Raw genomic sequence first — 22487 nt, forward strand, 5'->3', positions numbered from 1 at the left:
GAGAGGGCTCTGGGCGGAGGGAGGCTGGAGCCTGTGCCCCGTAAGCTGAGAGGAGTGGGAGGATTAGGCGAGGCCGAGAGACCAGCCCCAGCTTCGGGAGGGGTGGGACCGGCGCGGAGGCCGGAGGGGAAAAACCAGGGAGGCCGGAAGCAGAGCCGGGGGTCTAGCAGGAGGAGGGGTGATGAATAGGGACACAAGAAGCAAGAGAGTGAATGAATGGGGATACTGTTAGCGCAGAGGAAAGGGGGAGACAAGAGGGTCTGGCGAGGCAGGGGCCAAGTTAGGGAGCCCAGGAGACAGGATGTGCACGCATGGGGGGGACACAGGCGGCAGGGAGGAGGAGTGAATGGAGGACTAGAGAGTCAGAACTGGGGAACCCAGGAGAAAGGGGAGGGCGAGGATAGGGTTCGTGGGAGAGAGGCTTGGAGGAAGGGGATAGGAGGCTCCATGAGGTCGCCTTTTAGAGTTGAAGAGTCAAACCGACTCACGACCAGACTGGAGGCCTAGTTCCCAGCACTGTCCTTGGGAATTGCAGGGACCCGGTGTAGTTCCCTTGATACGAACTGGACCCCCAGGGCCCTCTTTGAGGCTCTCCCCAGAGAAGACTTCAATGACTATCTCTAGGGTGCCTCTGATGGGCCCCTAAACTTAGCCTCTGACTCCGCCCCCTTCCCATACGTCAGACAGACAGTGACTCCCAGCAATCTATCTGAACTGCAGACATGTGGTCTTCCCCGCCCCACCGCAGCTGCTGCATTTCAGGCAGCCAGCTTCCTGGAACAGAGCCTCCTCCCATCATCCTGGCCTCTGGGAGGACCTTCTTTTTCCCCGTATTCCAAGTCACCCTGCCTGAGGTACCCCCTCTCCAGATTCTCAAACCCAGTTTGCAGCGCATCTCTTGGCTCTGGTGGCTTTGGTGGGTGTTTGTCTTTATCAAGTGGCCTTGGTCATCCAGGGGGCTGCATCTGCAGGTCTGCAAACCCAGGGACCCCCTGAGCTCCCCCTGAGTGATTGCTAACAAGCCATCACCTCTGTTTGTGTTCCCGCCCAGTGTTGAGCTGAGATGGCTCAAGCCTGACGTTCCATGACCCAGGATCCCAACAGTCACGCACAGGCTGCTGCTGTGGATGATTTAAAACCACGAGGTGGTCCGGGGCTGGGAGACGAAGCATTCCCTCTGCCTGGATGTGTGGAAACTCCCTGCCAACTTGATTGGCGGATCTGGGGGGGGGGGATCCACCCCCACCCCACAAGGAAAGCACTGTCTACTGTGGGTGGAACTTCAGGTGCCAGCCAGCTGAAGGATGGCCACCCCTGTGGTCACCAAGACGGCCTGGAAGTTACGTGAGTGATTTTCTTTCTCACCCCATTTACCCTGATAGCTGTTTGTTGCTGGGTGGCCTGAACCCCCAACTGTGTCTCCAGTTCTAGGCACAGGGAGAGACTGCATGCTTTGGAGTAAAGTAGACCAAGATGCAAATCATGCCTTTGGCGTTTTGTAGCCGGGTGACGTTGGCCGGGTGACTTAACCTGTCTGAGGCTTAGTTTCCTGTCTGTGCAAGGAGATAATCACGCCTCCATTCTAGAGTCGCTGTGAGATTCAAGTGAGAAAATGAACATAATGAAGCAGTTAGCAGGATTTCCAGTTAGGGTGGCAGGTGGGATGGGGCAAGAAATCCTGAAAGATGTTCGTGGTGTTTTCAGACATCTCACAAGTCAAGCTCCCCCGTCAAATGAGGGCATCTTGGGCTGGGGGCTGGGGTGAGAGGATAGGCAGAGGGATGCTGATAGCCTCTGGAATGTACCTGAGCCCGGGCACCACCCAACCCCACCGTTACTCTATACTGACAGCTCTACTCTTCGGTCTTAGGACACCTTTATACTCTTAAAAATTATTGAGGACCCCAAAGAGTTTTTGTTTATGGGAGTCATATCTATCAATATTTACCATGTTAGAAATTAATACTGAGACATTTTAAAACACAAGAACGCAGAAACATGCCGTTAGTGATGATGTCCTCACATGTCATATATCTCCTGGAAAACTCCACCATATTCTTGTGAGCAAATGAGAGTATAAAAGTCAAATTCCATCTCAGTATTATGATAAAAGTAGTTTTGTTCTCTCGGACCCCCAGAAGGATCGTGAGGATCCCAGTGTTCTCCAGATCATATTCTGAGACCTGTTGCTCTACACGTTGGTGCTTCTGTGGGCTGTACCCCGCCTGTAATAACTGGTTGGCATAGATCTGGTGTGTCCAAACTGGTCACCCTCTGCTATGAGCTGTCCCTGGGCTGTTTTCAGAAGCTGGGGCAAGGTTCCTTCAATTTTTTAACTGTGAGAATCTGGGCAAGACTCTTTGCTGGGCCTCAGCGTCCTCATTTGTAAATGAGAGGTTTGGGCCATTTTCAAATTGTTCCTCAGCCCTAGGGTTCTGGGAGAATCCTGTTATGGGCTCCCAAGGAGGGTATACTTTGGACAGAGTGGCTTTGTATTTATTGGAGTTATGAATGTATACCTTCAACAGCTGTTTTTCCTGAGAAACCAGGAAAGAACCAGGCACTGGGGAGACAGTGGGGGACAGAACAGACAAGGTCCCTATGCAGTGGGGCTCAGAGCCTGGGGAGAGCAACAGGCAGGAATCAGATAATCACACTGACCCATCTCTCCTTGGAACCTAATTCCAAGCTTGAACAGTTAACAGTTGTGCTTTGAATCCGTTAACTAGGTGATGAGGGGTGGGGGTAGGGGAGTGCTGTAGGCTGCCTAAACAGCATGTGCAAAGGCCCTGAGGCAGGAAGCTTGGTGCATTGGAAGGCCTCAGAAGAGGCCGTGGGCTGCAGCACAGCAGTGGGGAGAATGTGGTGTCACATAGGCTGGTGAGGACATGTGTCTACAGGACCCCAGCCCTTCTGAGGTTTTGGCTTTATCTGAAGGGCAAGGCTAAGCCCTAAAGCATTCAAGTGGGAGGTGATGTGATCAGGCATGTTGGGCATCTGCTGACAATTTCATGTGCACAGCAGTTTCCATGGGTATAAACTGTTTGAGAGCCCAAGCCCAAATGACCTCTGGCTCCTTGTGGCTCTAGAGTCTGGGGAGGATCAGAACGTGCTTGGCCAGCATGAGGTCGTTGAAACCTAGTTCTTTGCGTCTTCTGTTTGGGGTGCAGGTGCTCAGTGCCTCTGGCCAGAATGCAGTGTTCCCCCAGCTCTGGCTGGGATGTGGGGTCCAGGTTGTGCCACCTGAGCTTGGGAAACTAGCATGGGCCTGTGCCACAGGGTAGAGCAGCAGCCATCAACCTGGCCTGCTGTGAGGATTTTTGTTTGTTTTTATTTGTTTGTACATTTAAATTCAGTACCCAGGCCTGGACCATTGCTGGATGCTGTCCTTCAGGCCAGAGTGGGAGCTCTTGGGCCAGTGCCCTATGCCAAGGCCTATGCCTGGTGCCTGAGGTGTGCCCCCCTTTCCCCACCCCACCCCCCGGTCCCTCCAGGGGCTCCAATCAGCCCCCTGCTCAGGCTGCTTGCAGGGGAGTGGTCTGAGCCCTTCTAGAAGGGCCAACCTTGAAATTCCTCTCACCCTAAAGTCTGTGGTTCTTCAGGCTGGATGCCCTGTTTCAGACACCATCTGATCAGGCTGGAGTGTGAAGACAGGAACCTTATCACTGTCCCTACCCACTGTCTCTTAGCACCCGGCCTAGAGCAGGTACCCAGGAAACATTTATATCATGCATTAATGGCTGTCTCTGGGGGCAGTAGTCCTGAGGTGCAGAGATGGGTGGCAGTGTGCCCAGGAGGCCCAGTGCAGTAGGGGCCAGCCAGGACTTTGCCTGGGAAGGGTGAGAGCCGGGGTGGGCAGTCAGGCCTCTAGGTGGGTCACACACACAGGGCAGCGCATGCGGGGAGTGTCTTCAGGGAAGGGGAGAGGACCCCAGGCTGGGGATCAAAGTGCTCAGGGGGAAGGTGGTTTGCCCTCTAGCTGGGTTGGGCTGTCAGTTTGGCCCAACAGAAGCTCTTGAACATATAAGTGTCTGTGACCAGAGCCCCAGAGCATCCAGGCATCTGTCCCTACAGTGTCCAGAGGACAGAAGGCTCCTTGGCTGAGGTGCGGACCAGAGAGAGGCCCAGCTTCCTCGAATCCAGTGGTGGGGTCCCCAAGGCCCTGGCTCAGGTTTGGGCCTGCTGGGAGCTCTCGCCCTGCTGGGGCTGGCCTAGCCGGGCCTTGAGGTGGGGTGTTGTCTGTGAGGTCGAGCCTGGAGCCTGGTGCCCTGGGCAGCTCTGACAGCCCCTGTGAGCCACGCCACCTGGCAAGCATCCCTCCTGGGCCCGGCTTCCCAACCTTCCTGCCATCTGAAGCGGGCACCACAGAGACCCCCAGGCAGGGTGGAGGCCAGAGCCAGGTGCCCAGAAGGGGCCTCTGCAGGGCAGCCGCACCGGCCTCTCCCTCAGAGTCACCCACGCCGGTCTTGCAGCTGCCTCAGGGCATCAGCACGTTGGGGTTTTCCCTCGTCTGTGTGAGGAGACCTGTTTCTTCCCTCTGTGTTCTCAGGAGGAGCTACTCAGGCCCTGGCTTGGCGGCCTGGGCTGCCTCTTGGTTCCTTGCCCACGTTTTGTTCCCTGGAGGCCCTGGCAATGTCCTCTGAGACATATGTCTGCTGCCCCCCCCAGTCCAAGCCAGGGGCCCTCGTGGCCGCCCACAGTGACCTTGCCTCCCGCTCTGTCCGGTTGGCCCTCATACCTAGACCCTTCAGTCGGCTGCGTCCTCCTCCCTCCTCACCCAACCCACCCTCCTGGGCCCCAGTGCCCGCTCTCCATGGCCTCTGGTCCTTGGCCTGCCAAGCAGCCGCAAGCACTCAGCCCCTCGCAGCAGCCCACAGGCATGTCCTCACTGAACCCTCAGTAGCCCAGTGAGCCAAGCACTGTTATTATCCCCATTTACCCAACGAGGAACCCCGCACTCAGAGAGGGTGAGCAACTTGTCTAAGGCCACACAGCTTGCAATAGCAGAGCTCAGACCAGAACCCAGTCCATGATTCTGAAGCTGCGGACTGAAGCCCTAGCTGAGCTCACCTGGGGTCAGCTCGTCTGTGGTTGACCTGCACAGTTCTGAAAGTGTGTTCCCCAAAGCAGGAACACCAGGCGGCGGCTGAGACGCTTAGGTAGTTACATGGGTCAATATTTTTTATTTTAATAATTGTTTTCATTTTTGTGTCATAGAAAAGATAGAATGAACATATCAAGCTTAAAATTTCATGCATATTATTACTTAAACGACACAGCTAAATAAAAATAGCAAGTCAGTTTTAAAAATTGAGCATAGTAAGTCAATAACAGTACCTGTGGCTATACAGAAACAGGAAAAAAAATCATGAGGCCTAAGGGAAGGATGGAAATGACTGAAGTTGAGAAATAGTCATTTCTGTCTCAGGCCCAAACTCTGCCTCGTCCCACGGCTCATGGGGGTATCTGGGCACCAAAGGGGAGCCACAGGGGGCAGAGCCCTCCTGCTGGGCTTCGGGTGCCAGGGCTGGTAGCCAAGCAGAGCAAGGCCTAGCCCTCCTCCCTGTGGACTGTCAGGCCCCTGACTGCCTTGTCCCTCTGCTCTTTCCTGTATAGAGGAGATCGTGGCCCATGCCAGCAACGTGTCCTCGCTGGTGCTGGGCAAAGCCTCAGGCCGGCTGCTGGCTACAGGCGGGGATGACTGCCGCGTCAACCTGTGGTCCATCAACAAGCCCAACTGCATCATGGTGAGGCTCGGCCAGCAGGTGGGGCTGCGGAGAGGTGGGTGGGCAGGCCAGGGTTGGGGGCTTGGAGTGGGCAGCTTTGCAGGAACCCAGCACATCAGTGCCTTCCCCAGCTGTCTGCTCAGGAAGGCCCAGGACAACCCTGATGGCTGGGACAGTGACCCGTCCTCAGGAATGGGGGTGAGTGGGAGGTCACCTGGCCATGGGACAGAACCCTGGGGAGCCTGCGTGAGAAGGCGAAAATAATCCCACAGACCCGAATTTGAGCCTCCCCTGCCCACTGGCCTATCCGCTTGCCTGTCAGTTACACGTGCGGCTGTTTTGATTCATTCCCCACCTCATTCCACAAAAAGGATCTGAGCGCCCCTGGTTGGAGCTGATTAGAGGACTGGTTCTTTGACAGTGTTACCAAACTTAGGTCTGGCTGCTCGCAGCTTGGAAGCCAATACTCGAGAGGCAAGTGTTGGTTGAAAGGTAAGGTTGCTTTATTCAGGAGGCCGGCAACTGGGGGGAAGGCAGACATGTATCTAATGGCCAACTCCCCCCCGTTGATCGGAGGGCAAGAACTTCTAAAGGAGAGTTTCAGGGGTATATAGGTGCTGGGAGGGTGCCATTGCAGAGCAGCACAGCCAGCTCTGACAGTCATCTTGAAATTGGTCATGCAGTGGTCTGATCAGCAGCATCTTTAGTACCAGGGCCTGTTTGTTCCCATTTCTTTGAGGCCAGTTCGTGGAAGCAGCTTATGTCATGGCTATAGTCTGGTCGTCATGTAGTCAACTTCTTCACCTGGTGGGAGTTTCAGTATGGTTCAGATATGGTTCAGATTATTATCCATAGCCCTTGAAGAGGAACTAAAGGTCCTTGACTTTGTGTAACGACTAAGCTATTATTATTTGGTCTTGTTTGACTGCTTTCCTTGCTGCTTCTGCATTTCCTCACTTCTCTGATTAAATTTATTCTTTGACAGAAGTTTCTCTACAGACAGAAGGCAGGCAGAGGACATGTGGGGAGGTGTGTCTGTCCTAGGAAGGCCCCATAGGGTCCTGCTCCATTTCAGTGGCACTCTCTCCCTGTACACAGCTATATTCAACGCCAAAAACTGTTTTCCAATACAGGAAAGTGTAAAGGAGGGGAAAAAATAACAAAAATGAATCACATATAGTTTGATTATCTAAAGACCATTACACTTGGTATTTTGGTCTGTGCCCTTCTAGGTACGCATGCATGTGTGCGCAGACTTGTGCCTGTATGTACACATGCACACATGCAAACACGCCTACGTGTACACACACGGAAACGTATAACAGTATGTTTCCAGAACACTATCTTACTCTTCTGTAGCCTGTTTTTTTTTTTTTTTTTTAAAATAACAACATCATCAGCATTTTCCTGTGTCAACAAATATCCTTTTACGATGTGATTTCTAAAAGCTTCGCAGTATTTCATCGTAGGGATGAGCTTGGCCACACCTGGCTCCCAGCGTGGAAGTCATTGCCGGTTTTTTGGCTCTGCTCAGCCGCAGTGGGGAACATCCTCCTGTCCCTAAATCTTTGAGCAGATCTGCGACCTTCGCATTGAATCTGTGGGTGTGGCATGTTTTAAAAAGCTTTCAAAACATATTGCCAAACTGCCCTCTGGAAATCAATTTACATTCTCACCAGCAGCACAGAAGCCCGCCCTCTCCCGCCACAACCTTGCAGCACAGGGCAGTATCAGTCTTTTGACTCTTGGCCAAGTAAAGATAAAGATAAAAAGCAGCGGGAGGTGATATTTATTTATTTACTTATTTGGTTGCATGGGGTCTTAGCTGCAGCAGTCGGGCTTCGTAGTTGCGACTCACCGGTTCCTTCGTTGCGGCACGCGGGCTCCTTAATTGCAGCTCCTTAGTGGTGGCACGTGGGCTCCTTAGTTGTGGCATGCATGTGGGATCTAGTTCCCCGACCAGGGATCAAACCCCGGCCCCCTGCACTGGGAGTGCGGGAGTGCAGAGTCTTATCCACTGCACCACCAGGGAAATCCTGGGAGGTGATATTTATTAGTAGAAACTTAATCAGCTCAGTGTTCTTGTGAGGTCCAGCGGACAGCTGAGATCTGACCCGAACCATGGCCAAGGTTAAGGACAGAACTAAAAGTGTTTTGCTTCACTTCGCTTTGGGGGTTCAAATGTGTTTCCCCTCTCTGAAATGCCAAAGTAACATACACCAATTGAAAAAGAATCAACAGAGGCTGACAAAAAATGGACATGAAGTGACCCCCATGCTGTCGCCCTCAGAACAGCGCAGTGGACAGCGTGGGGTCTGGCCTCTAGACTAAGCCGCTTACACCAGGTGCTGCTCGCAGGCCCCCAGCAGGCCTCATCCCCTCACCCGCCACAGAGCAGGCCTCTCAGTGCCTCAGACTCACCAGGTTCTTTCTCACCTCAGGTGTATACACACGCTACCACCTCTGCGGGCAGTCTTTGCATTTCTGTGTTTTTGACTGTGAGTGAACTTGTATAGCTCCCTGACTCACACATCCCTCCCTGGAGACAACCATGGCTCCCGATGCCTCTGTGTCCTTCCAGGATTGTTTTATACATTTGCAAGCAAATGTGTATGCCTGGTCCCCTTCCCCTTCTTAGTTTGCACAAATGCTATCGAACGACATATACTGTCCTCCACCTTTTCTCACCTAAGAGCGTCATGGAGATTAGTCTTTCTCATATTCAGAGGGTGCCTCGTTCATCCTTGTGGCTGAATGCTATTCCATTGCATGGGTGGCCACAGCTTATCTAACCAGTTTCCTGTGGTGGGCATATATATTGTTTCCAGTCTCTTGTCAGATTCACGGCAAAGAATGACCTTGGGTCTGTGTTGTTTCACGTGTGTTGCGTGTGTGTGGGGTGAGCCCCAAGGTGGAGTGGCTGGTGTGCAGGGAATGTGCATCTCTAACTGTGGATAGATTTTTGCCTGATCACCCTCCATGTAGCTTCTACCCGTTTATACTTCTGCTGGTGACACTGGGGAGCCGGGCAAGCTGCTTGTAACTGTCTGGCTTCTGGGTCCTTCTGCTGAGGAGCAGTTTACCCCTGCTGTCCCCAGTTCCCACGGGAACACGGTCTTAGCAAATGCCGATGGCATCGGTGGCCAGTGCTGTACGGGGAGCGACAGACACCACGGATTTCAGATTCCAGCCTCCTCTCCAGAAAGCTGGAAGTGCCAGCACCTCCCACCCCCATCCCTGGACTCAGCCCTGCCCAGCTCTGGCCTGGTCTGAATTGGGCGGAGCCTCTGTGTCTCCCAGCAGAGTCACTCCCAGGTCCCCTGGGTTCCAGAGCCCCTGCCTGAGAACATGGTTGGGTCCTCCAGAGGGGGCCGCCCCTGGGGATCCGCGCATTCCAGAGGGGCGAGGTGTGTGCCGCTGACAAGCCAGGCCTCAGTTCTGCCGTGGTTTCCCCTCCTGAGGGCTGGGCCGGGCAGAGAGTGGAGATGGGAGCGCCGCCCAGGTGGGCGACGCTTTGGACTTCGGACTAAAAGGTCAGCTGACCCCCTCCAAGGGGCCCAGGGCCACTTCTGCAGGTGATGTTCATGTCAGGAGCACAGGGGTGATTGGTGGAGCATGACTGGGGTCTGGCCCACTTTTAGGCCCGGGAGCCGAGAGGCCTGGGGGTGGCTCGGTCTAGCACAGCATCCCTGCTTGACATGCCTCCCAGGGATCCAGATTTTAGGGCCATAGCGGGGGGTCTGTTCACGCAGAGTGCTGAAGCTGCCACCTCTCTTCACAGAGCCTGACGGGTCACACGTCCCCAGTGGAGAGCGTACGTCTCAACACCCCTGAGGAGCTCATTGTGGCCGGTTCCCAGTCAGGCTCCATCCGCGTCTGGGACCTGGAAGCTGCCAAAAGTAGGTGTCCGCACTTGCCTTCCCCACACACACACCTGCAGTCGTGCTTGTCCTCAGCTTTGCTGTCCAGCCGCTTCCTCCAGGAAGCCTGTCCTGACTAGGTTTGGTGCTTTTCTCCTGGGGGCACTGACCAGACAGTGTGGCGACTCCCCACCCCTGTTGACCTGGCAGCAGTGACGTGCATTGCTGTCTGAGTGCTGCCACTGAGGGGGCGTTCTGTAAATGTCTGAATGACGGACAAATGTGTGCATGGGTGGGTGGGTGTCTGTGGATTCAGAACCTGGAATGACATCAAGTGCCACCAGGGACCACGCAGGACTCGTAAATGAGTGAAGGGGCTGTGTGCGGAGAACTGGGGTGTGTGCCCCGCTCCCGGGGGTCCCCACTCAGCTCCAGCTAACTGTTGCCTGCAGGAATGGGGCCTGGGCGGCCAGACTTTCTGTTTCCTTGTGCTTTGTTTGTTTTAATTTAGTTTTCATCTTTATAGAAGTTATGCATAGTCTAAAAAGGCAAATGCTGGTAGTTCACAAATGGTCACAATGGAAAGAGGAAGCCTTGCCTCACTCCAGGGGCCTCAGCCTTCTGTCCTTGCACCTGGTGAGCGCTAATCGCCTCCGCTTTTCCAAGCAATGTGGATATACTGCAGTTTCTTTTCTTTTTAAAAACACTTCATACATTAGCTGTGCCATCCTCCTACAGAAAAGGAGGATTGAGCTCTCAGTGCTACCCCAGCTCTGTCACTCACAACATTTCCCCCCCATCCTCCTGAATCACCTTTTAAATACTCAGTGTTTATATTATCAGGACCTATAGATATTATTCAGAGCTGCTTGTATTTCTTTTCTTTTGATAATTTTGTTTCCCGGGAATTAATAGTTGTTCTATCTTTTTTTCATCTGCATGTTTTCTGTGTCTTTGTTACTAATCCAGCCCCAACTTATCTGCCAGAAGAGTAAGCCTCCTCCTTGAGTTTACCCCCAAACCCATCCCATCATTGAGGTATCTCTTCCCAGAGCCTCTGTCCCCAGGTCCTAGTGGCCTGGGAGCTCCCAGGCCTGCAGCCCAGCTGCCATCCTGGGGCCCTTGTCTCCTCCCCGGGGAACTCTCTCCAGCTCTGCCACACCGGATCCCATGTTGTCACTTTTCTTGGTTCCCCCACTCTTTTAGGTGTGGCACATTCTTTCATAGCTTACTGTGAAAGGGTACACTGCAAGCACAGTTTTAGAGGCTGAAAATGACTTTATTCTTTTCTTTTTTATAAATTTATTTATTTTATTTTTGGCTGCGTTGGATCTTCCTTGCTGCGTGTGGGCTTTCTCTAGTTGCGGCGAGCGAGGGCTACTCTTCGTTGCGGTGCGCAGGCTTCTCCTTGCGGTGGCTTCTCTTGTTGCAGAACACAGGCTCTAGGCACGTGGACTTCAGTGGCTGTAGCGCGTGGGCTTCAGAGTTGTGGCATGTGGGCTCAGTAGTTGTGGCTCACGGGCTCTAGAGCGCAGGCTTAGTAGTTGTGACGCACGGGCTTAGTTGCTCCGTGGCATGTGGGATCTTCCTGGACCAGGGCTCGAACCCATGTCCCCTGCATTGACAGATGAATTCTTAACCACTGAGCCACCAGGGAAGTCCCTGAAAATTACTTTATTCTAAAACCACCCCCCTTTTATTTCTAAGAGTTGGAGTATAGAATTCTAGGTTGGGAATACTTTTCCCTCCGAATTGTGAAGGTGCAGCTCCGTTGCCTTTTAGGTTCCAGGGTTGCTGTGGGGAGGTCAGTGCCGTCTCATCCCAGATCCCTCTCATGGGACCTGCTTCTTTCCTCCTTCTGCCTCTCTCTCTTTACAGGTTTGTAGGATCTTCGTCCCAGTGTCCTCGGGTTTCACAGAACAGGCCTTGGTGGGCCTATCTTCATCCCTATGCTGGATCCTCACTGGGATCTTTTGGTCTATAAACTCATGCCCTCAGTTCTGGGCCAAGTGGGGAGTCCTGCCTTCCCTGGAAGGGGGGCTGCCTCTCAGCCTTGCTGGCTGTTGCTACACAGCAGTCTGGGCACAATGTTGCCAGCTGTACAGATTTTTCAAGTGAAGCTGGGAATCTGGACATTTATGTGGAATCCGCCCATTTCTGAAGGTTGACAGCTAATTCAACATATTTTTCAAGGGCTTCCCTGGTGGCACAGTGGTTAAGAATCCGCCTGCCAGTGCAGGGGACACAAGTTCGAGCCCTGGTCTGGGAAGATCCCACATACCGCAGAGCAACTAAGCCAGTGCGCCACAACTACTGAGCCTGCGCTCTAGAGCCTGCGAGCCACAACTACTGAACCCATGTGCCACAACTACTGAACCCGTGTGCCACAACTACTGAAGCCCGTGCGCCACAACTACTGAAGCCCGTGCACTAGAGCCCGTGCTACACAACAAGAGAAGCCACTGCAAGGAGAAGCCCATGCACCGCAACAGAGCAGCCCCCGCTCGCCACAACTAGAGAAAGCCCGCATGCAGCAGTGAAGACCCAATGCAGCCAAAAATAAATTAATTAATTTTTTAAAAACACCATATTTTTCAGAACACTCTGCAGGCTGACACTCAGAGGTCCAAGTAAAACCTGTTTGCTCCCTGCTTTTTGCCAGCCTCTAGTCTGGACCTTCCAGCAGGCCAGGCGGGAGGCCATCCCCTACCTGAAGGACAGGAGAGGAAAAGGTGACATGGATTTTGCCGAGTCTGCCTCTTCCAGAAGAGATGCCCCCCTTGCCTGGCTGAGACTTGAAGGTCATTCCAGGCCTCTACTCTGGTGCTTGCTCTACCTCTGCTGCAGGAGGGCGGCCATTGGCCATGCATGCCTGGTGGCTGGGTTCATTCTGCTCTTGTATAGGTGATCCTCAAGAAATGACCTCAACCCGAGCCTCTTGGGTGGTGCTTGCCCACCCAGTGACGGGCTGTTTAAGAAAGACAGAACCCCGGGACTTCCGTGGTGGTCCGGTGGTTAAGAATCCGCCTTCCAGTGCAGGGGACACGGGATCAATCTCTGGTCGGTCGGGTAACTAAGATCCCACATGCTGTGGGGCAACTAAGCCTGCGTGCCGCAACTTCTGAGCCCGCGCACTCTGGAGCCCACGTGCCACAGCTAGAGAGCCTGCGTGCGTTGACCAAGACCCGATGCAGCCATAAATAAATAGACAGAGCCCCAGGCCCTCTTAGATAATAAACAGGGGCTGAGTGCTTAGCATCTCAGCACATGGTTAAATAAATTTATTTATTTATTTATTTTTTAAAAAGCAGCAGAAGAAGACAGAGCCCCAGGCCCTCTTAGATAATGAAGAGGGGCTGCATGCTTCACATCTCAGCATGCGGTCCCACTGCCTGGCCACACACAGGACCCACAGTGCGGGGGCATCGCTGGACAAGGGGCCAGGGAGGAGCAAGCCTGGGCTGGCTGGGCTCCAGCTGAGAAAGCAGAAAGGCTCGGGCAGAAGGCGGTTCGTTTCCTCGGAAGCCTCTGCCTGGACCCAGATCCCAGTGGAGGGCACCAGCCATTCACCATTCACTGAGGAGCAAGGGGAAAAAGAGAAGCCAAGGGCCGTGATTTCTCAGCCATGACTTTCATGCATAAGGGAATGTGAGGAATTTCTTGAGGTGGGCAAAGAATGGAAACTGAAGACCTCTGGAATTCCTGAGCCCTGGACTCCCAGAGCTGGCTGCTCTACAAGGAGCTTGTTACACAGCCCAGACCCCACTCCCGGAGAGCCTGACTCAGTAGTGGGATGGGCCCAGACTCTGGCTTTCTTAAGCTTCTAGGTGGTTCTGATGCAAAGCCAGGTTGGCACTGTCTCCTTATACGACAGATGGACAAACTGAGGCTCAGGGAGGGCCCTGAACTTGATAAAGACTCTGTGGCTGGGGGTGGCGGAATCTGGGACTCAAATCCTGGTGTCAAGACTCCCATCCCAGTGTTGTCCGCCCTGCCATTTGCGGGGGGTTCAGCGATGGAAGAGAAACTTGCCCGTAGCATCCTCGGCAGGAAGAGCTAAGACCTCAGGCCCACCTCCACCCCCAACCCACCACAGTGTGAATGGAAATGATACAGAGGCAAACTGGCACCCCACATGCAGGAAGTGGTTCTTAAAGGGCTGCCTTACTGTCACATCAGTTGCCCATCACTGGAGGGTTCAGCTACTCGGCTGGAAGGGTTTAGAGATTCCCATGTGGGGCAGACAGACCCCGGAGACCCCTCCACTCTGCAGCTCCTGGATCCTGCGACCAAGTCTGGCCTCAGGAGGCCTACCGAGAGCCCTCCTGGGACAGAAGACCAAGGGCAGAAATCACGCCGGAAGAATGTGTTCCTGCCTGCTTTCCACAGAGCAGCCAGAGGGCGAGGGTGGCTCATCTCAGGATCCCACAGGAAGGCTTCATGAATGTGAGCCTGCCGCATCCTCTCAGGGCGGGCCAGGGTTTTGGAAGCCTGGCTTGTGGGATGCAAAGCAGGTGGGCTGGCGGGGGTGGTGTGGACTGGGGCAGGAGCCAGACGAGTCTCCTCCCTCCAGGGCCTGGACTGGGCAGCATGTGCCCGAAGTCCCCTTGGCCAGCCAGGCAATGCTGAGCCCCCGAGACAACCACAGAGAGTGAGGAGGGCAGCTGCTTAGGTTTTGGTGCGGTTGCGTCTTGTCCTTAAAGCATTACATCTGGGGTCTGCTTGAACACCTCCTCCAACAGCTCACCGCCTCACAAGCCAGCCTGTTTCACCTTGGCGCAAACCTGAGGATGGCTGGACTGCCACACCCCTTGGCACCAGCACTCCTGGGGTGGACGGTTTCATTCAAACAGCGGAATTATAAATCTTATAAAAAGCAAGACACATGACTCCAGAGAGAAGAGGCAAACTTGAGTGGTACCGGAGAACACGCTGAGACAGAAACGCAAGGTTTGCCTGCAGCCTCCCTCATCTGCCACCCACTAACATCCTGTTCAACGACCACCGCCTCCAAAAAGCCCCACTGGATTTCTCTTTTCAACCTAGCAGCTTCTCCTCCAGCTTGGACCTCTCCTGCGTCTCTCTCCTTGCACTGTCTCGGGTGTGGTGGGATGCCTGGCAGACCATAAGCTCCACGTCCACATCCACAGGGCCTGAGCCAAGTACAGTAGTTACCTGGCTCTGCTGACTCTGGGGCTTCACTCTCATGAGAGCATGCTGGGACAAGCCCAGAGGTGCAAGCTGCGGGGAGCTTGCAGGGAGTTTTCTGAGGGCTCGGGTAATGGCAGAAATGGCTGGCATCTCTTGAGAGGAAAATAGGAAAGTTAGTTGTTAGGGTGGTAGGACTCTGGTTGATTTTTCTCCTTGTTTTGAAAGTGTGTGATACTGTTGTGTTTTTCTGTGCAGTCAGTATGAAAGCACACACACAAATGAACACAACAGCCCTCGCTCCACCAGCCATCCTGTTTGCCTCTCACGCCACTGTCTCTGCTCTCTTCCTTGTTAGTCCTTCGCACACTTATGGGACACAAAGCCAACATCTGCAGCCTGGATTTCCACCCGTATGGCGAGTTTGTGGCCTCGGGCTCCCAGGACACGAACATCAAGGTGAGCCACCACTCTGCACCCTGGCTGTCCCACTGGGCCAAGCAGCGGGACTGGGACAGTGTGTCCCGTCTGGGGTCGGGGGGTGGGCTTCGGCTCTTCGGGGGACATCTTCCCCCTGTGTGGCAGCATCCATGCCCTCCCAGGGCAGCGACGTGGAAGCGTTTGCCAGACATTTCTACTCGGGATGCCCAGCTTTAGTGAGCGGTTTCCAGACCCCTGTCACTTGGAGGTGTAATGACCTGGAGGTGCCCAGAGCCCCTCTCTGCTCATGGCCACATGTTGCCCTCCGACCCAGGCTCCAGGACTTAGCTTGGCTAGGCCTCCCCAGCCCAGCCCACCTTGGTTGTGACCTGTCCTGACCCTGCCCCCCTCTGCTCCTCTCCTCACAGCTCTGGGACATCAGGAGGAAGGGCTGTGTGTTCCGATACAGGGTAAGCAAGGCACCCTCTGTCCGTCATTCCACAAGCACCTTGCAGGCGCGGAGCATGGGGTGGTGCCCAGACCCTGGCAGGGGCTGGAGGAGACTGTTGTCCAACCTGGGTGAGAATGTGAGAAGCTAGAGTCCAGATGAGAAACATGCATCTGGAGCAGAGCAGGAGTGCGGTGGGTGGTCCACCTGGACCCCCCGGCTTTCCATGACTCCCCCACAGAGCTCTGTTTACCAAACTGTGCTCCACGGTTTGCAGGCCGCTAACAGGAGTCATTAAGTGAAGGGGTTTCCTGTTCATATGAGTTTGGAAGGACTGGGTTTAATAATTGTTTTGGGGGGTTTCTAGACCCTTTGACATTAAGAGGAGGCATTTAACTCTCCAAAAAGAGACACAAGACACATTGCTTCCCAAACTATCAGACCACACAGTGTTATTTCCTGGAGCGTCCTGCAGGACTGGGGGTCCGTGACCGCATGTGGAGAAGTGTCCCTCTGTGACATCTCCCACATGTGGCTGTCAGTCCCCTCCTTGCCTGCTCCCAGGAAGCACTGCTTATGGAGGGCAGGGAGGAGTGGGTGGTGGGGAGAGAAGTCCGCTGGGCCCAGGCCCCTCGGGTGCTCACGCTCTGTCCTCCCCTCAGGGGCACAGCCAGGCCGTGCGGTGTCTCCGGTTCAGCCCCGACGGGAAGTGGCTGGCATCGGCTGCAGATGACCACACGGTGAAGGTAGCTCCCGGCCTGATCCGGGCCCAGGGCTGGGGACTGGGGTCTGCTGATCACACTCAGGTTGGGTCCTCACCTCCCTCCTGATCAGGCTCGCACATCCCGAGCCTGTCCAGAGTGGGAGGTGGTTCGTGGATAAAGAGCTCGGGCTGGATTGGAGGGCGAGCGGGCAGCTGAGGGCTGGGCTGGCCCTGACCTCCACCCTGGCCCCAGCTCTGGGATCTGACTGCTGGCAAGATGATGGCCGAGTTCCCCGGCCACACGGGGCCTGTCAACGTGGTGGAGTTTCACCCCAACGAGTACCTCCTGGCTTCTGGCAGCTCTGACAGGTGAGGAGGAGCAGGGCTCATCACCCGTGACTGCTGTCCCTCACGTCCCTGTTCTCTGGCATATGTCTGTCCCCAGTCTGGTTTTGTGTCCCAGGGTGTCATATGATCTCAGGTAGGCTGAATTAACTGTCAGCCAAGCTGGGATGGGCCCCGGGTCACATCTCTCTCCCAACTCTGGCCCCAGTGTCCTGGGACTTCATGGTATGTCTGGATCCGGCCCCAGTGTCCTGGGACTTGATTGCGTGTCTGGATCCAAGGCCCATATTCACCTCCCAGGGGCCGAGTCCCCTCCCGTTGCCTGTGCAGGGCCAGCCTATGGCCCCAGGCATTGCTCTGAATGGCCGTGACCTGGGGTGGCAGGTGTCTGGAGAGAAGTGGGCTCCCCCGGCCACTGGCCTGTGTGGAGGCCAACACGTGGCACTGGCTTCCCAGCACAGCCTGGCTTCCTTTGCAGGACCATCCGTTTCTGGGATCTGGAGAAATTCCAGGTGGTGAGCTGTATCGAAGGGGAGCCAGGGCCTGTCAGGTAGGTGGGCGGCTGGGCAGTGGGCCAGGGCCCTCCTCCCGGGCAGTGGGGTGTGGCTGCAGGTGGACCTTTCCCATCTCCGCTTCCGCTCCCTCCCGTCCTGGGCTCCCCGCAGCCTCTCCGGTGTCTCCTGACCCACGGCCCACTCTCGCCTGGCCCAGGAGCGTCCTCTTCAACCCCGATGGCTGCTGCCTGTATAGTGGCTGCCAGGACTCACTGCGCGTCTACGGCTGGGAGCCCGAGCGCTGCTTTGACGTGGTCCTCGTCAACTGGGGCAAGGTGGCCGACCTGGCCATCTGCAATGACCAGCTGGTGAGAGAGCCACCGCCCACCGTGCACCCTTCCGCTGGGCCGCTCGCCTGCCTCCCCCTCAGGCCCCCGACTCCCACCCAGCCCCGGGGGGTCCTGCCCACCCCCCACCCCGTCCCCCGTCCCCCAGCACCACCGCGAAGGGTCCCGCCCCAGCTCTGCCGCTTCCCGCAGATAGGCGTGGCCTTCTCCCAGAGCAGCGTCTCCTCTTACGTGGTGGACCTGACGCGGGTCACCAGGACGGGCACAGTAGCCCCGGACCCCATGCAGGACAGCCAGCCCCCGGCACAGCAGCTGCCAAACCCCAGCGCCCCGCTTCGGCGCATCTATGAGCGGCCCAGCGCCACCGGCAGTGAGCCTCAGAGGTGGGGTGCTCGGGGCCCCGGAGGGCGCTGGGGGGCGCAGGAGGCGGGCCCGCAGCCCCTGCCTCACTGGGGCCCCCGCCTCCTTTCTGCCTGGCCTGCTCCCCAGGGTGAAGCAGAACTCAGAGAGTGAGCGCCGCAGCCCCAGCAGCGAGGATGACCGGGATGAGCGGGAGTCTCGGGCGGAGATCCAGAACGCCGAGGACTACAACGAGATCTTCCAGCCCAAGAACAGCATCAGTGAGGCCTGGGCCCTCCCCTCCGAGCCCCAGTGTTCCCCTCTGTGAAAGGGAGGCAGATGGTCCTTTCTGGGGATGGCGTCCATGTTGCTGCACTCCCTTAGCTTAATTCCTAACCCATGTCTGGGCCCGGGCTCTGTTCCCAGGTCCTCTAGGCCCCAGCAGAGGCCCAGCAGCCGCTCAGTGCTCGGCCTGCCCCAAGCAAAGGAAGGCCCAGTGGGGCAAGGGGCCGGGAAGGGGCAAGCCTGAGGGTTCAGGGCCCGGGAACGGGTCAGTCTGCAGCTGTGCGCGCGCCTGGGAACCACCTTGCATCTGCCGCGTCCTGACGGGCCCAGGGTCCCCAGCTGGCCGGGCCCTGAGGGCTCAGACAGCAGTCCTGGGCTGACCCACATGAGTCCCCAACCCCCTCTACCTCCGCAGGTCGGACGCCACCCCGAAGAAGCGAGCCCTTCCCAGCACCCCCGGAGGATGGTGAGTCGGGGGGCAGAGCCTGGCCTCCCAGGGTCCCCAGCTCCCTAGTCCTCCCCTTCCACAGCACAGTTTCCAGCCTCTCTCCCACTGGATCTTTTCCCTCCACTCGCCCCAAAGCACCTGCTGTGTGCCAGGCCCTGGTGATTGAGTGTGAAAAGGCAGGCAGGTGCCCCCGTCAGGAGCCCACACCCAGTGAGGATGGCGAACGGTAGGCAGCCACAGGGTAGGAAGGAGCCGGGAGTGGTGAGAGTCTCCGGGGCCCGTGTAGATGGGGGGCCGTGAGGCTCTGAGGAGGCGGCACATCAGGCAGGCCTGGGGGCCAGGTGAGGAGACAAGGAGGGAAGAGCCTCAGGTGGGAGAGCGCCGAGAGGACAGCGGGGGCTTGGGGTCCGGGAGCAGGAGGCCGGGTCCGGGAGCAGGAGGCCAGGCCCTGCAGGCCCTGGGTTGGGGGCTTGGGGTTTTGCTGCTGGAGGGTTTAAGAAGGGAGAAAACCTGATCTGCTCACTTACGATTGGAGAAGGTGGCAGGGCGGGGCACCCTCATCCTCCAGCCCATCCCTCCCTCCCCTGCTTTCTCCTCGAGGGGCCATCTTCTCGTGCCCCTCGGGCTGGGTTCCTGAAGGGCCTCTCTCTCTCCCGCGCTCCCACTCACCATCCACTATCCACTCACCGCCCCCCTCCCAAAAACACTCCTTTCCTAGTGAGGCGACAGGAGCGCCACTCCCTGGAGCTCCCTGGGTCCTGTCCGCACATACTGCTTGGCACCTGCTTTCTACCAGCCCTGTGGCTGAGTGGGTGGTAAGGGAGGGGACAGGCCCATCTCCGGCCCCCAGACCTCCCGTTAGAGGTGCCACCCACAGCCCCAGCCCAAGCCCTGCCTTCTGCCCGCCCGTCCCTTCTCCTGGCCTGACCTGACCCACTGATCTTTTTCTTCCGCCTCCAGACATGGCCACAGCCAAGGAGGCAGCAAAGCCCAGCCCAGCCATGGACGTGCAGTTCCCGGTGCCAAAAGTATGTCCAGGTGGAGCGGGCAGGGTGTGGGGATCAGAGAGAGGCCGGAGTCCTGAATCGGCGCTGTGGCGGCCCTTGCCGGGGAGGGGGTGCTGAGAGGGAGGGAGGGAGAAGAGGCCTTGGGCTGGCCACCTGCTGAGCCCCAGACCCCTCCAGCTCGAGGTCCTGTCCCGGCCCCCAGTCGTCACTTCCACCCCTGCACCCAAGGCTGAGTCTGCCATCATCCCTGCCACCCGGAACGAGCCCATCGGACTGAAGGCCTCTGACTTCCTGCCTGTGAGTGGGGGGCCCAGGCTGAGGGCGGGTGGAGGCCCGTGGGGTGAGGGCAGAACTTGGCTGCCAGCATCAGGGCACCCGTCCCACGCAGGCCGTGAAGATCCCCCAGCAGGCGGAGCTGGTCGACGAGGATGCCATGTCACAGATCCGCAAAGGCCACGACACCATGTGTGTCGTGCTCACCAGCCGCCACAAGAACCTGGACACCGTGCGGGCCGTGTGGACCACGGGTGACATCAAGGCAAGTGCCACCTCTGCCCGGGTTTGGGGTTGAGAAGAGGGCCGCCCGAGGGGCACAGGGGGAGCTAGGCGGCCCCTGTCACCACGCCGAGCAGTCTTATGAACAGCCCGCAGTAAATCCCATCATCACGCCACACCCAGGCAGGGCCACTCAGTCCCCGGTCCCCTCTGACGGGTGCTCTGTTTGCACAGACGTCGGTGGACTCGGCCGTGGCCATCAATGACCTGTCCGTGGTCGTGGACCTCCTTAACATTGTCAACCAGAAAGCGTAAGTGGCGGGGGTGGGGGTGGTGGGTGGGGGAAGTGGGCAGGGCCGGGCACTGAGGGCACGCATCCCTGGCCCTCTCCCCAGCTCCCTGTGGAAGCTGGACCTATGCACCACCGTCCTGCCACAGATTGAGAAGCTTCTGCAGAGCAAGTATGAGAGGTACGGGTGGGGAAGCCACACCTGCCTCCCAGCAGGGAGGGACCATGGGAAAGACCCCCCAGGGCCGGTGGCCGTGCAGCATTGCTGGGCCCTCCAAATTTGAGAGGAAAGAGTGAAAAGGAGCCCATGCTGCCTCTCTGATCCTGTTTCTGCCCCCTTTGTCTCTGTGTACCTTGCTCTCTATTTGTGGCTCCATCTGTCCCCCTGCCTCTGAAGCTATGTCCAGACGGGCTGCACCTCTCTGAAGCTGATCCTGCAGCGGTTTCTGCCCCTGATCACAGACATGCTGGCGGCCCCGCCCACCGTGGGTGTGGACATCAGCCGGGAGGAGAGGTGAGGAGCCAGCGGCGTGTGTGGCAGGGGTGCCACGTCAAGCGAGAGCACAGGCCTGGGGGCCCAGCCTGCTTGTTGGTGGCCCTGCTGAAACAGCTTATAGAGGTCATTGTGCCTGAGACGGTGGCTCAGGGCACGGGGTAGGGTTGCCAGAGCCTTGGTTTCCCCATGGCCTGGCTCTGCCCTGGCCCAGCCTCAGTGGTGCCTGCACTCTGGGCCTCAGCCTTCCTCCAGGAGGAGGGCTGGAGCGATTCGTACAGGAAAGGCTCCGGGATCGGGTGGGGTTAACGGTGACCGTGCCGGCCAGCCACCTTAAGCGTGGCCCCTCTGCCCGCAGGCTGCACAAGTGCCGGGTCTGCTACAAGCAGCTCAGGAGCATCAGTGGCCTCGTCAAGAGCAAGTCGGGCTTGAGCGGCCGCCACGGCAGTGCCTTCCGCGAGCTGCACCTGCTCATGGCCAGTTTGGACTGAGGAGCCCAGAGGGTGGTGGCACCCTCAGGCCTGGCCTCGGCCCCCAACTCCTGTTCCCTGTGCGCCCACCGGCCCATGAGCCTCTGCCCCGGCCCCCACTGCTGCCCTGCGGTCATCCTAGAGGCGGTGGCGCTGGCCCATTGGCCACCTCCGCAGCCCTAAACTCTGACAACTTCTCTCCAGCAACAGCTGCCCAGCTTTGTCCGACTCCTGCTTCCTGGGGCAGCGAACCGAGCCCTGGGGCTGCTGCTGTAATTTATAAAATGAATTTTATTAAATTTGTAACTATTCCCTGCTTTCCTTGCTGGGAGGTGCAGCCTCTGGCCACAAGGCTCTCCTGGGCCCCATATTGCCTGCCTGGCTCTTCAGAGATGAGACCACTCCTCCAAGACCCAGAGGCGGTGCACCAGGCAGCGTGGCCAGCAGGGGGCAGCAGAGCGATGGGCCGGCGGGAAGGGGTAAGTTCAGACTTGTTCTGGGGAGAAGAGGGACCCAGCAACTCCCCCTTTCACGGCTAGGAGAAACAGGTGAGGAGTGGGCTTATCAGCTCATCCCCTCTGTCTCAGCCACACTCCCACTGTCCCGTGGATGCCTCCAGGGCCAGCAGGTGTACACTGCAGGGGGCCAGGACCCCAGCCTTGCAGGCATGGCCACCACTCGGCTGACCCAGGGCCCACCACCCTCCCCCATCCCTCCAGGAGGCCTCCAGGGATAGGACCGGAAGGGCAGCTGCCCCACCCTCCAAACAGCTTTCACTCCCTGCAGGAGCCCCCAGTGCTGGCTGGCCGGAACCGCTCCCCTGACCCAGTGGTCGTCCCTTACGCTCCTGAGGCAGGTTCCACCCCAGTTTGGTGGGAGGGCCTCACTGAGCCCTGCCCATGTTTTCCCAAGGTTGGGACGGGGTGCAGGCCACCACAACCCCCCGTGGTGGGGAGCAGCGGGGGGTGGCGCTGCCCTGGTGGGTGGGGTGCTGTCGGCAGAGGGAGGAGGGGTGCAGCACTTACCTGTGGCCAGTTCACTTACTTAAGGGGGCAAGGCCAGGGCAGGCGGTGGAGTGGGGCCCACTCCGGCTGGGTTTTTGGCAAGCCTTTGGAGAACCTGAGTTTCCCATCTATAAGATGGAGGTGACAGCACTGTTGGATGGGTCAC

General features: G+C 57.2%; 1 protein-coding gene across 1 annotated transcript; it reads left to right on the forward strand.

Annotated features, from left to right (window-relative positions):
* Positions 1–1304: 1304 nt before the first annotated feature.
* On the forward strand, positions 1305–21625 carry KATNB1 (katanin regulatory subunit B1). The gene is made up of 19 exons (XM_065898937.1): positions 1305–1344; positions 5617–5747; positions 9508–9625; positions 15093–15193; positions 15583–15624; positions 16265–16348; positions 16559–16674; positions 17129–17200; positions 17362–17512; positions 17684–17874; positions 17981–18111; positions 18531–18581; positions 19524–19591; positions 19748–19867; positions 19959–20108; positions 20300–20376; positions 20461–20535; positions 20752–20868; positions 21206–21625. The coding sequence occupies exons 1-19, from the start codon at positions 1305–1307 to the stop codon at positions 21336–21338; spliced, it is 1968 nt and encodes a 655-aa protein (XP_065755009.1). The 3' UTR covers positions 21339–21625.
* The last annotated feature ends 862 nt before the right edge of the window (positions 21626–22487 follow it).

This window comes from Phocoena phocoena, chromosome 20 (assembly GCF_963924675.1).
Source record: "Phocoena phocoena chromosome 20, mPhoPho1.1, whole genome shotgun sequence".
Classification (NCBI taxonomy): Eukaryota; Metazoa; Chordata; class Mammalia; order Artiodactyla; family Phocoenidae; genus Phocoena; species Phocoena phocoena.

What these genes read in the sequence shown, in the direction of transcription:
- KATNB1 (XM_065898937.1), top strand. Translation starts at nt 1,305, where the DNA reads ATGGCCACCCCTGTGGTCACCAAGACGGCCTGGAAGTTAC. An exon ending in GCTGTGTGTTCCGATACAGG is followed by an intron (nt 15,625 to 16,264) that starts GTAAGCAAGGCA and finishes TCCTCCCCTCAG; the next exon opens with GGGCACAGCCAGGCCGTGCG. An exon ending in GACATCAGCCGGGAGGAGAG is followed by an intron (nt 20,869 to 21,205) that starts GTGAGGAGCCAG and finishes CTCTGCCCGCAG; the next exon opens with GCTGCACAAGTGCCGGGTCT.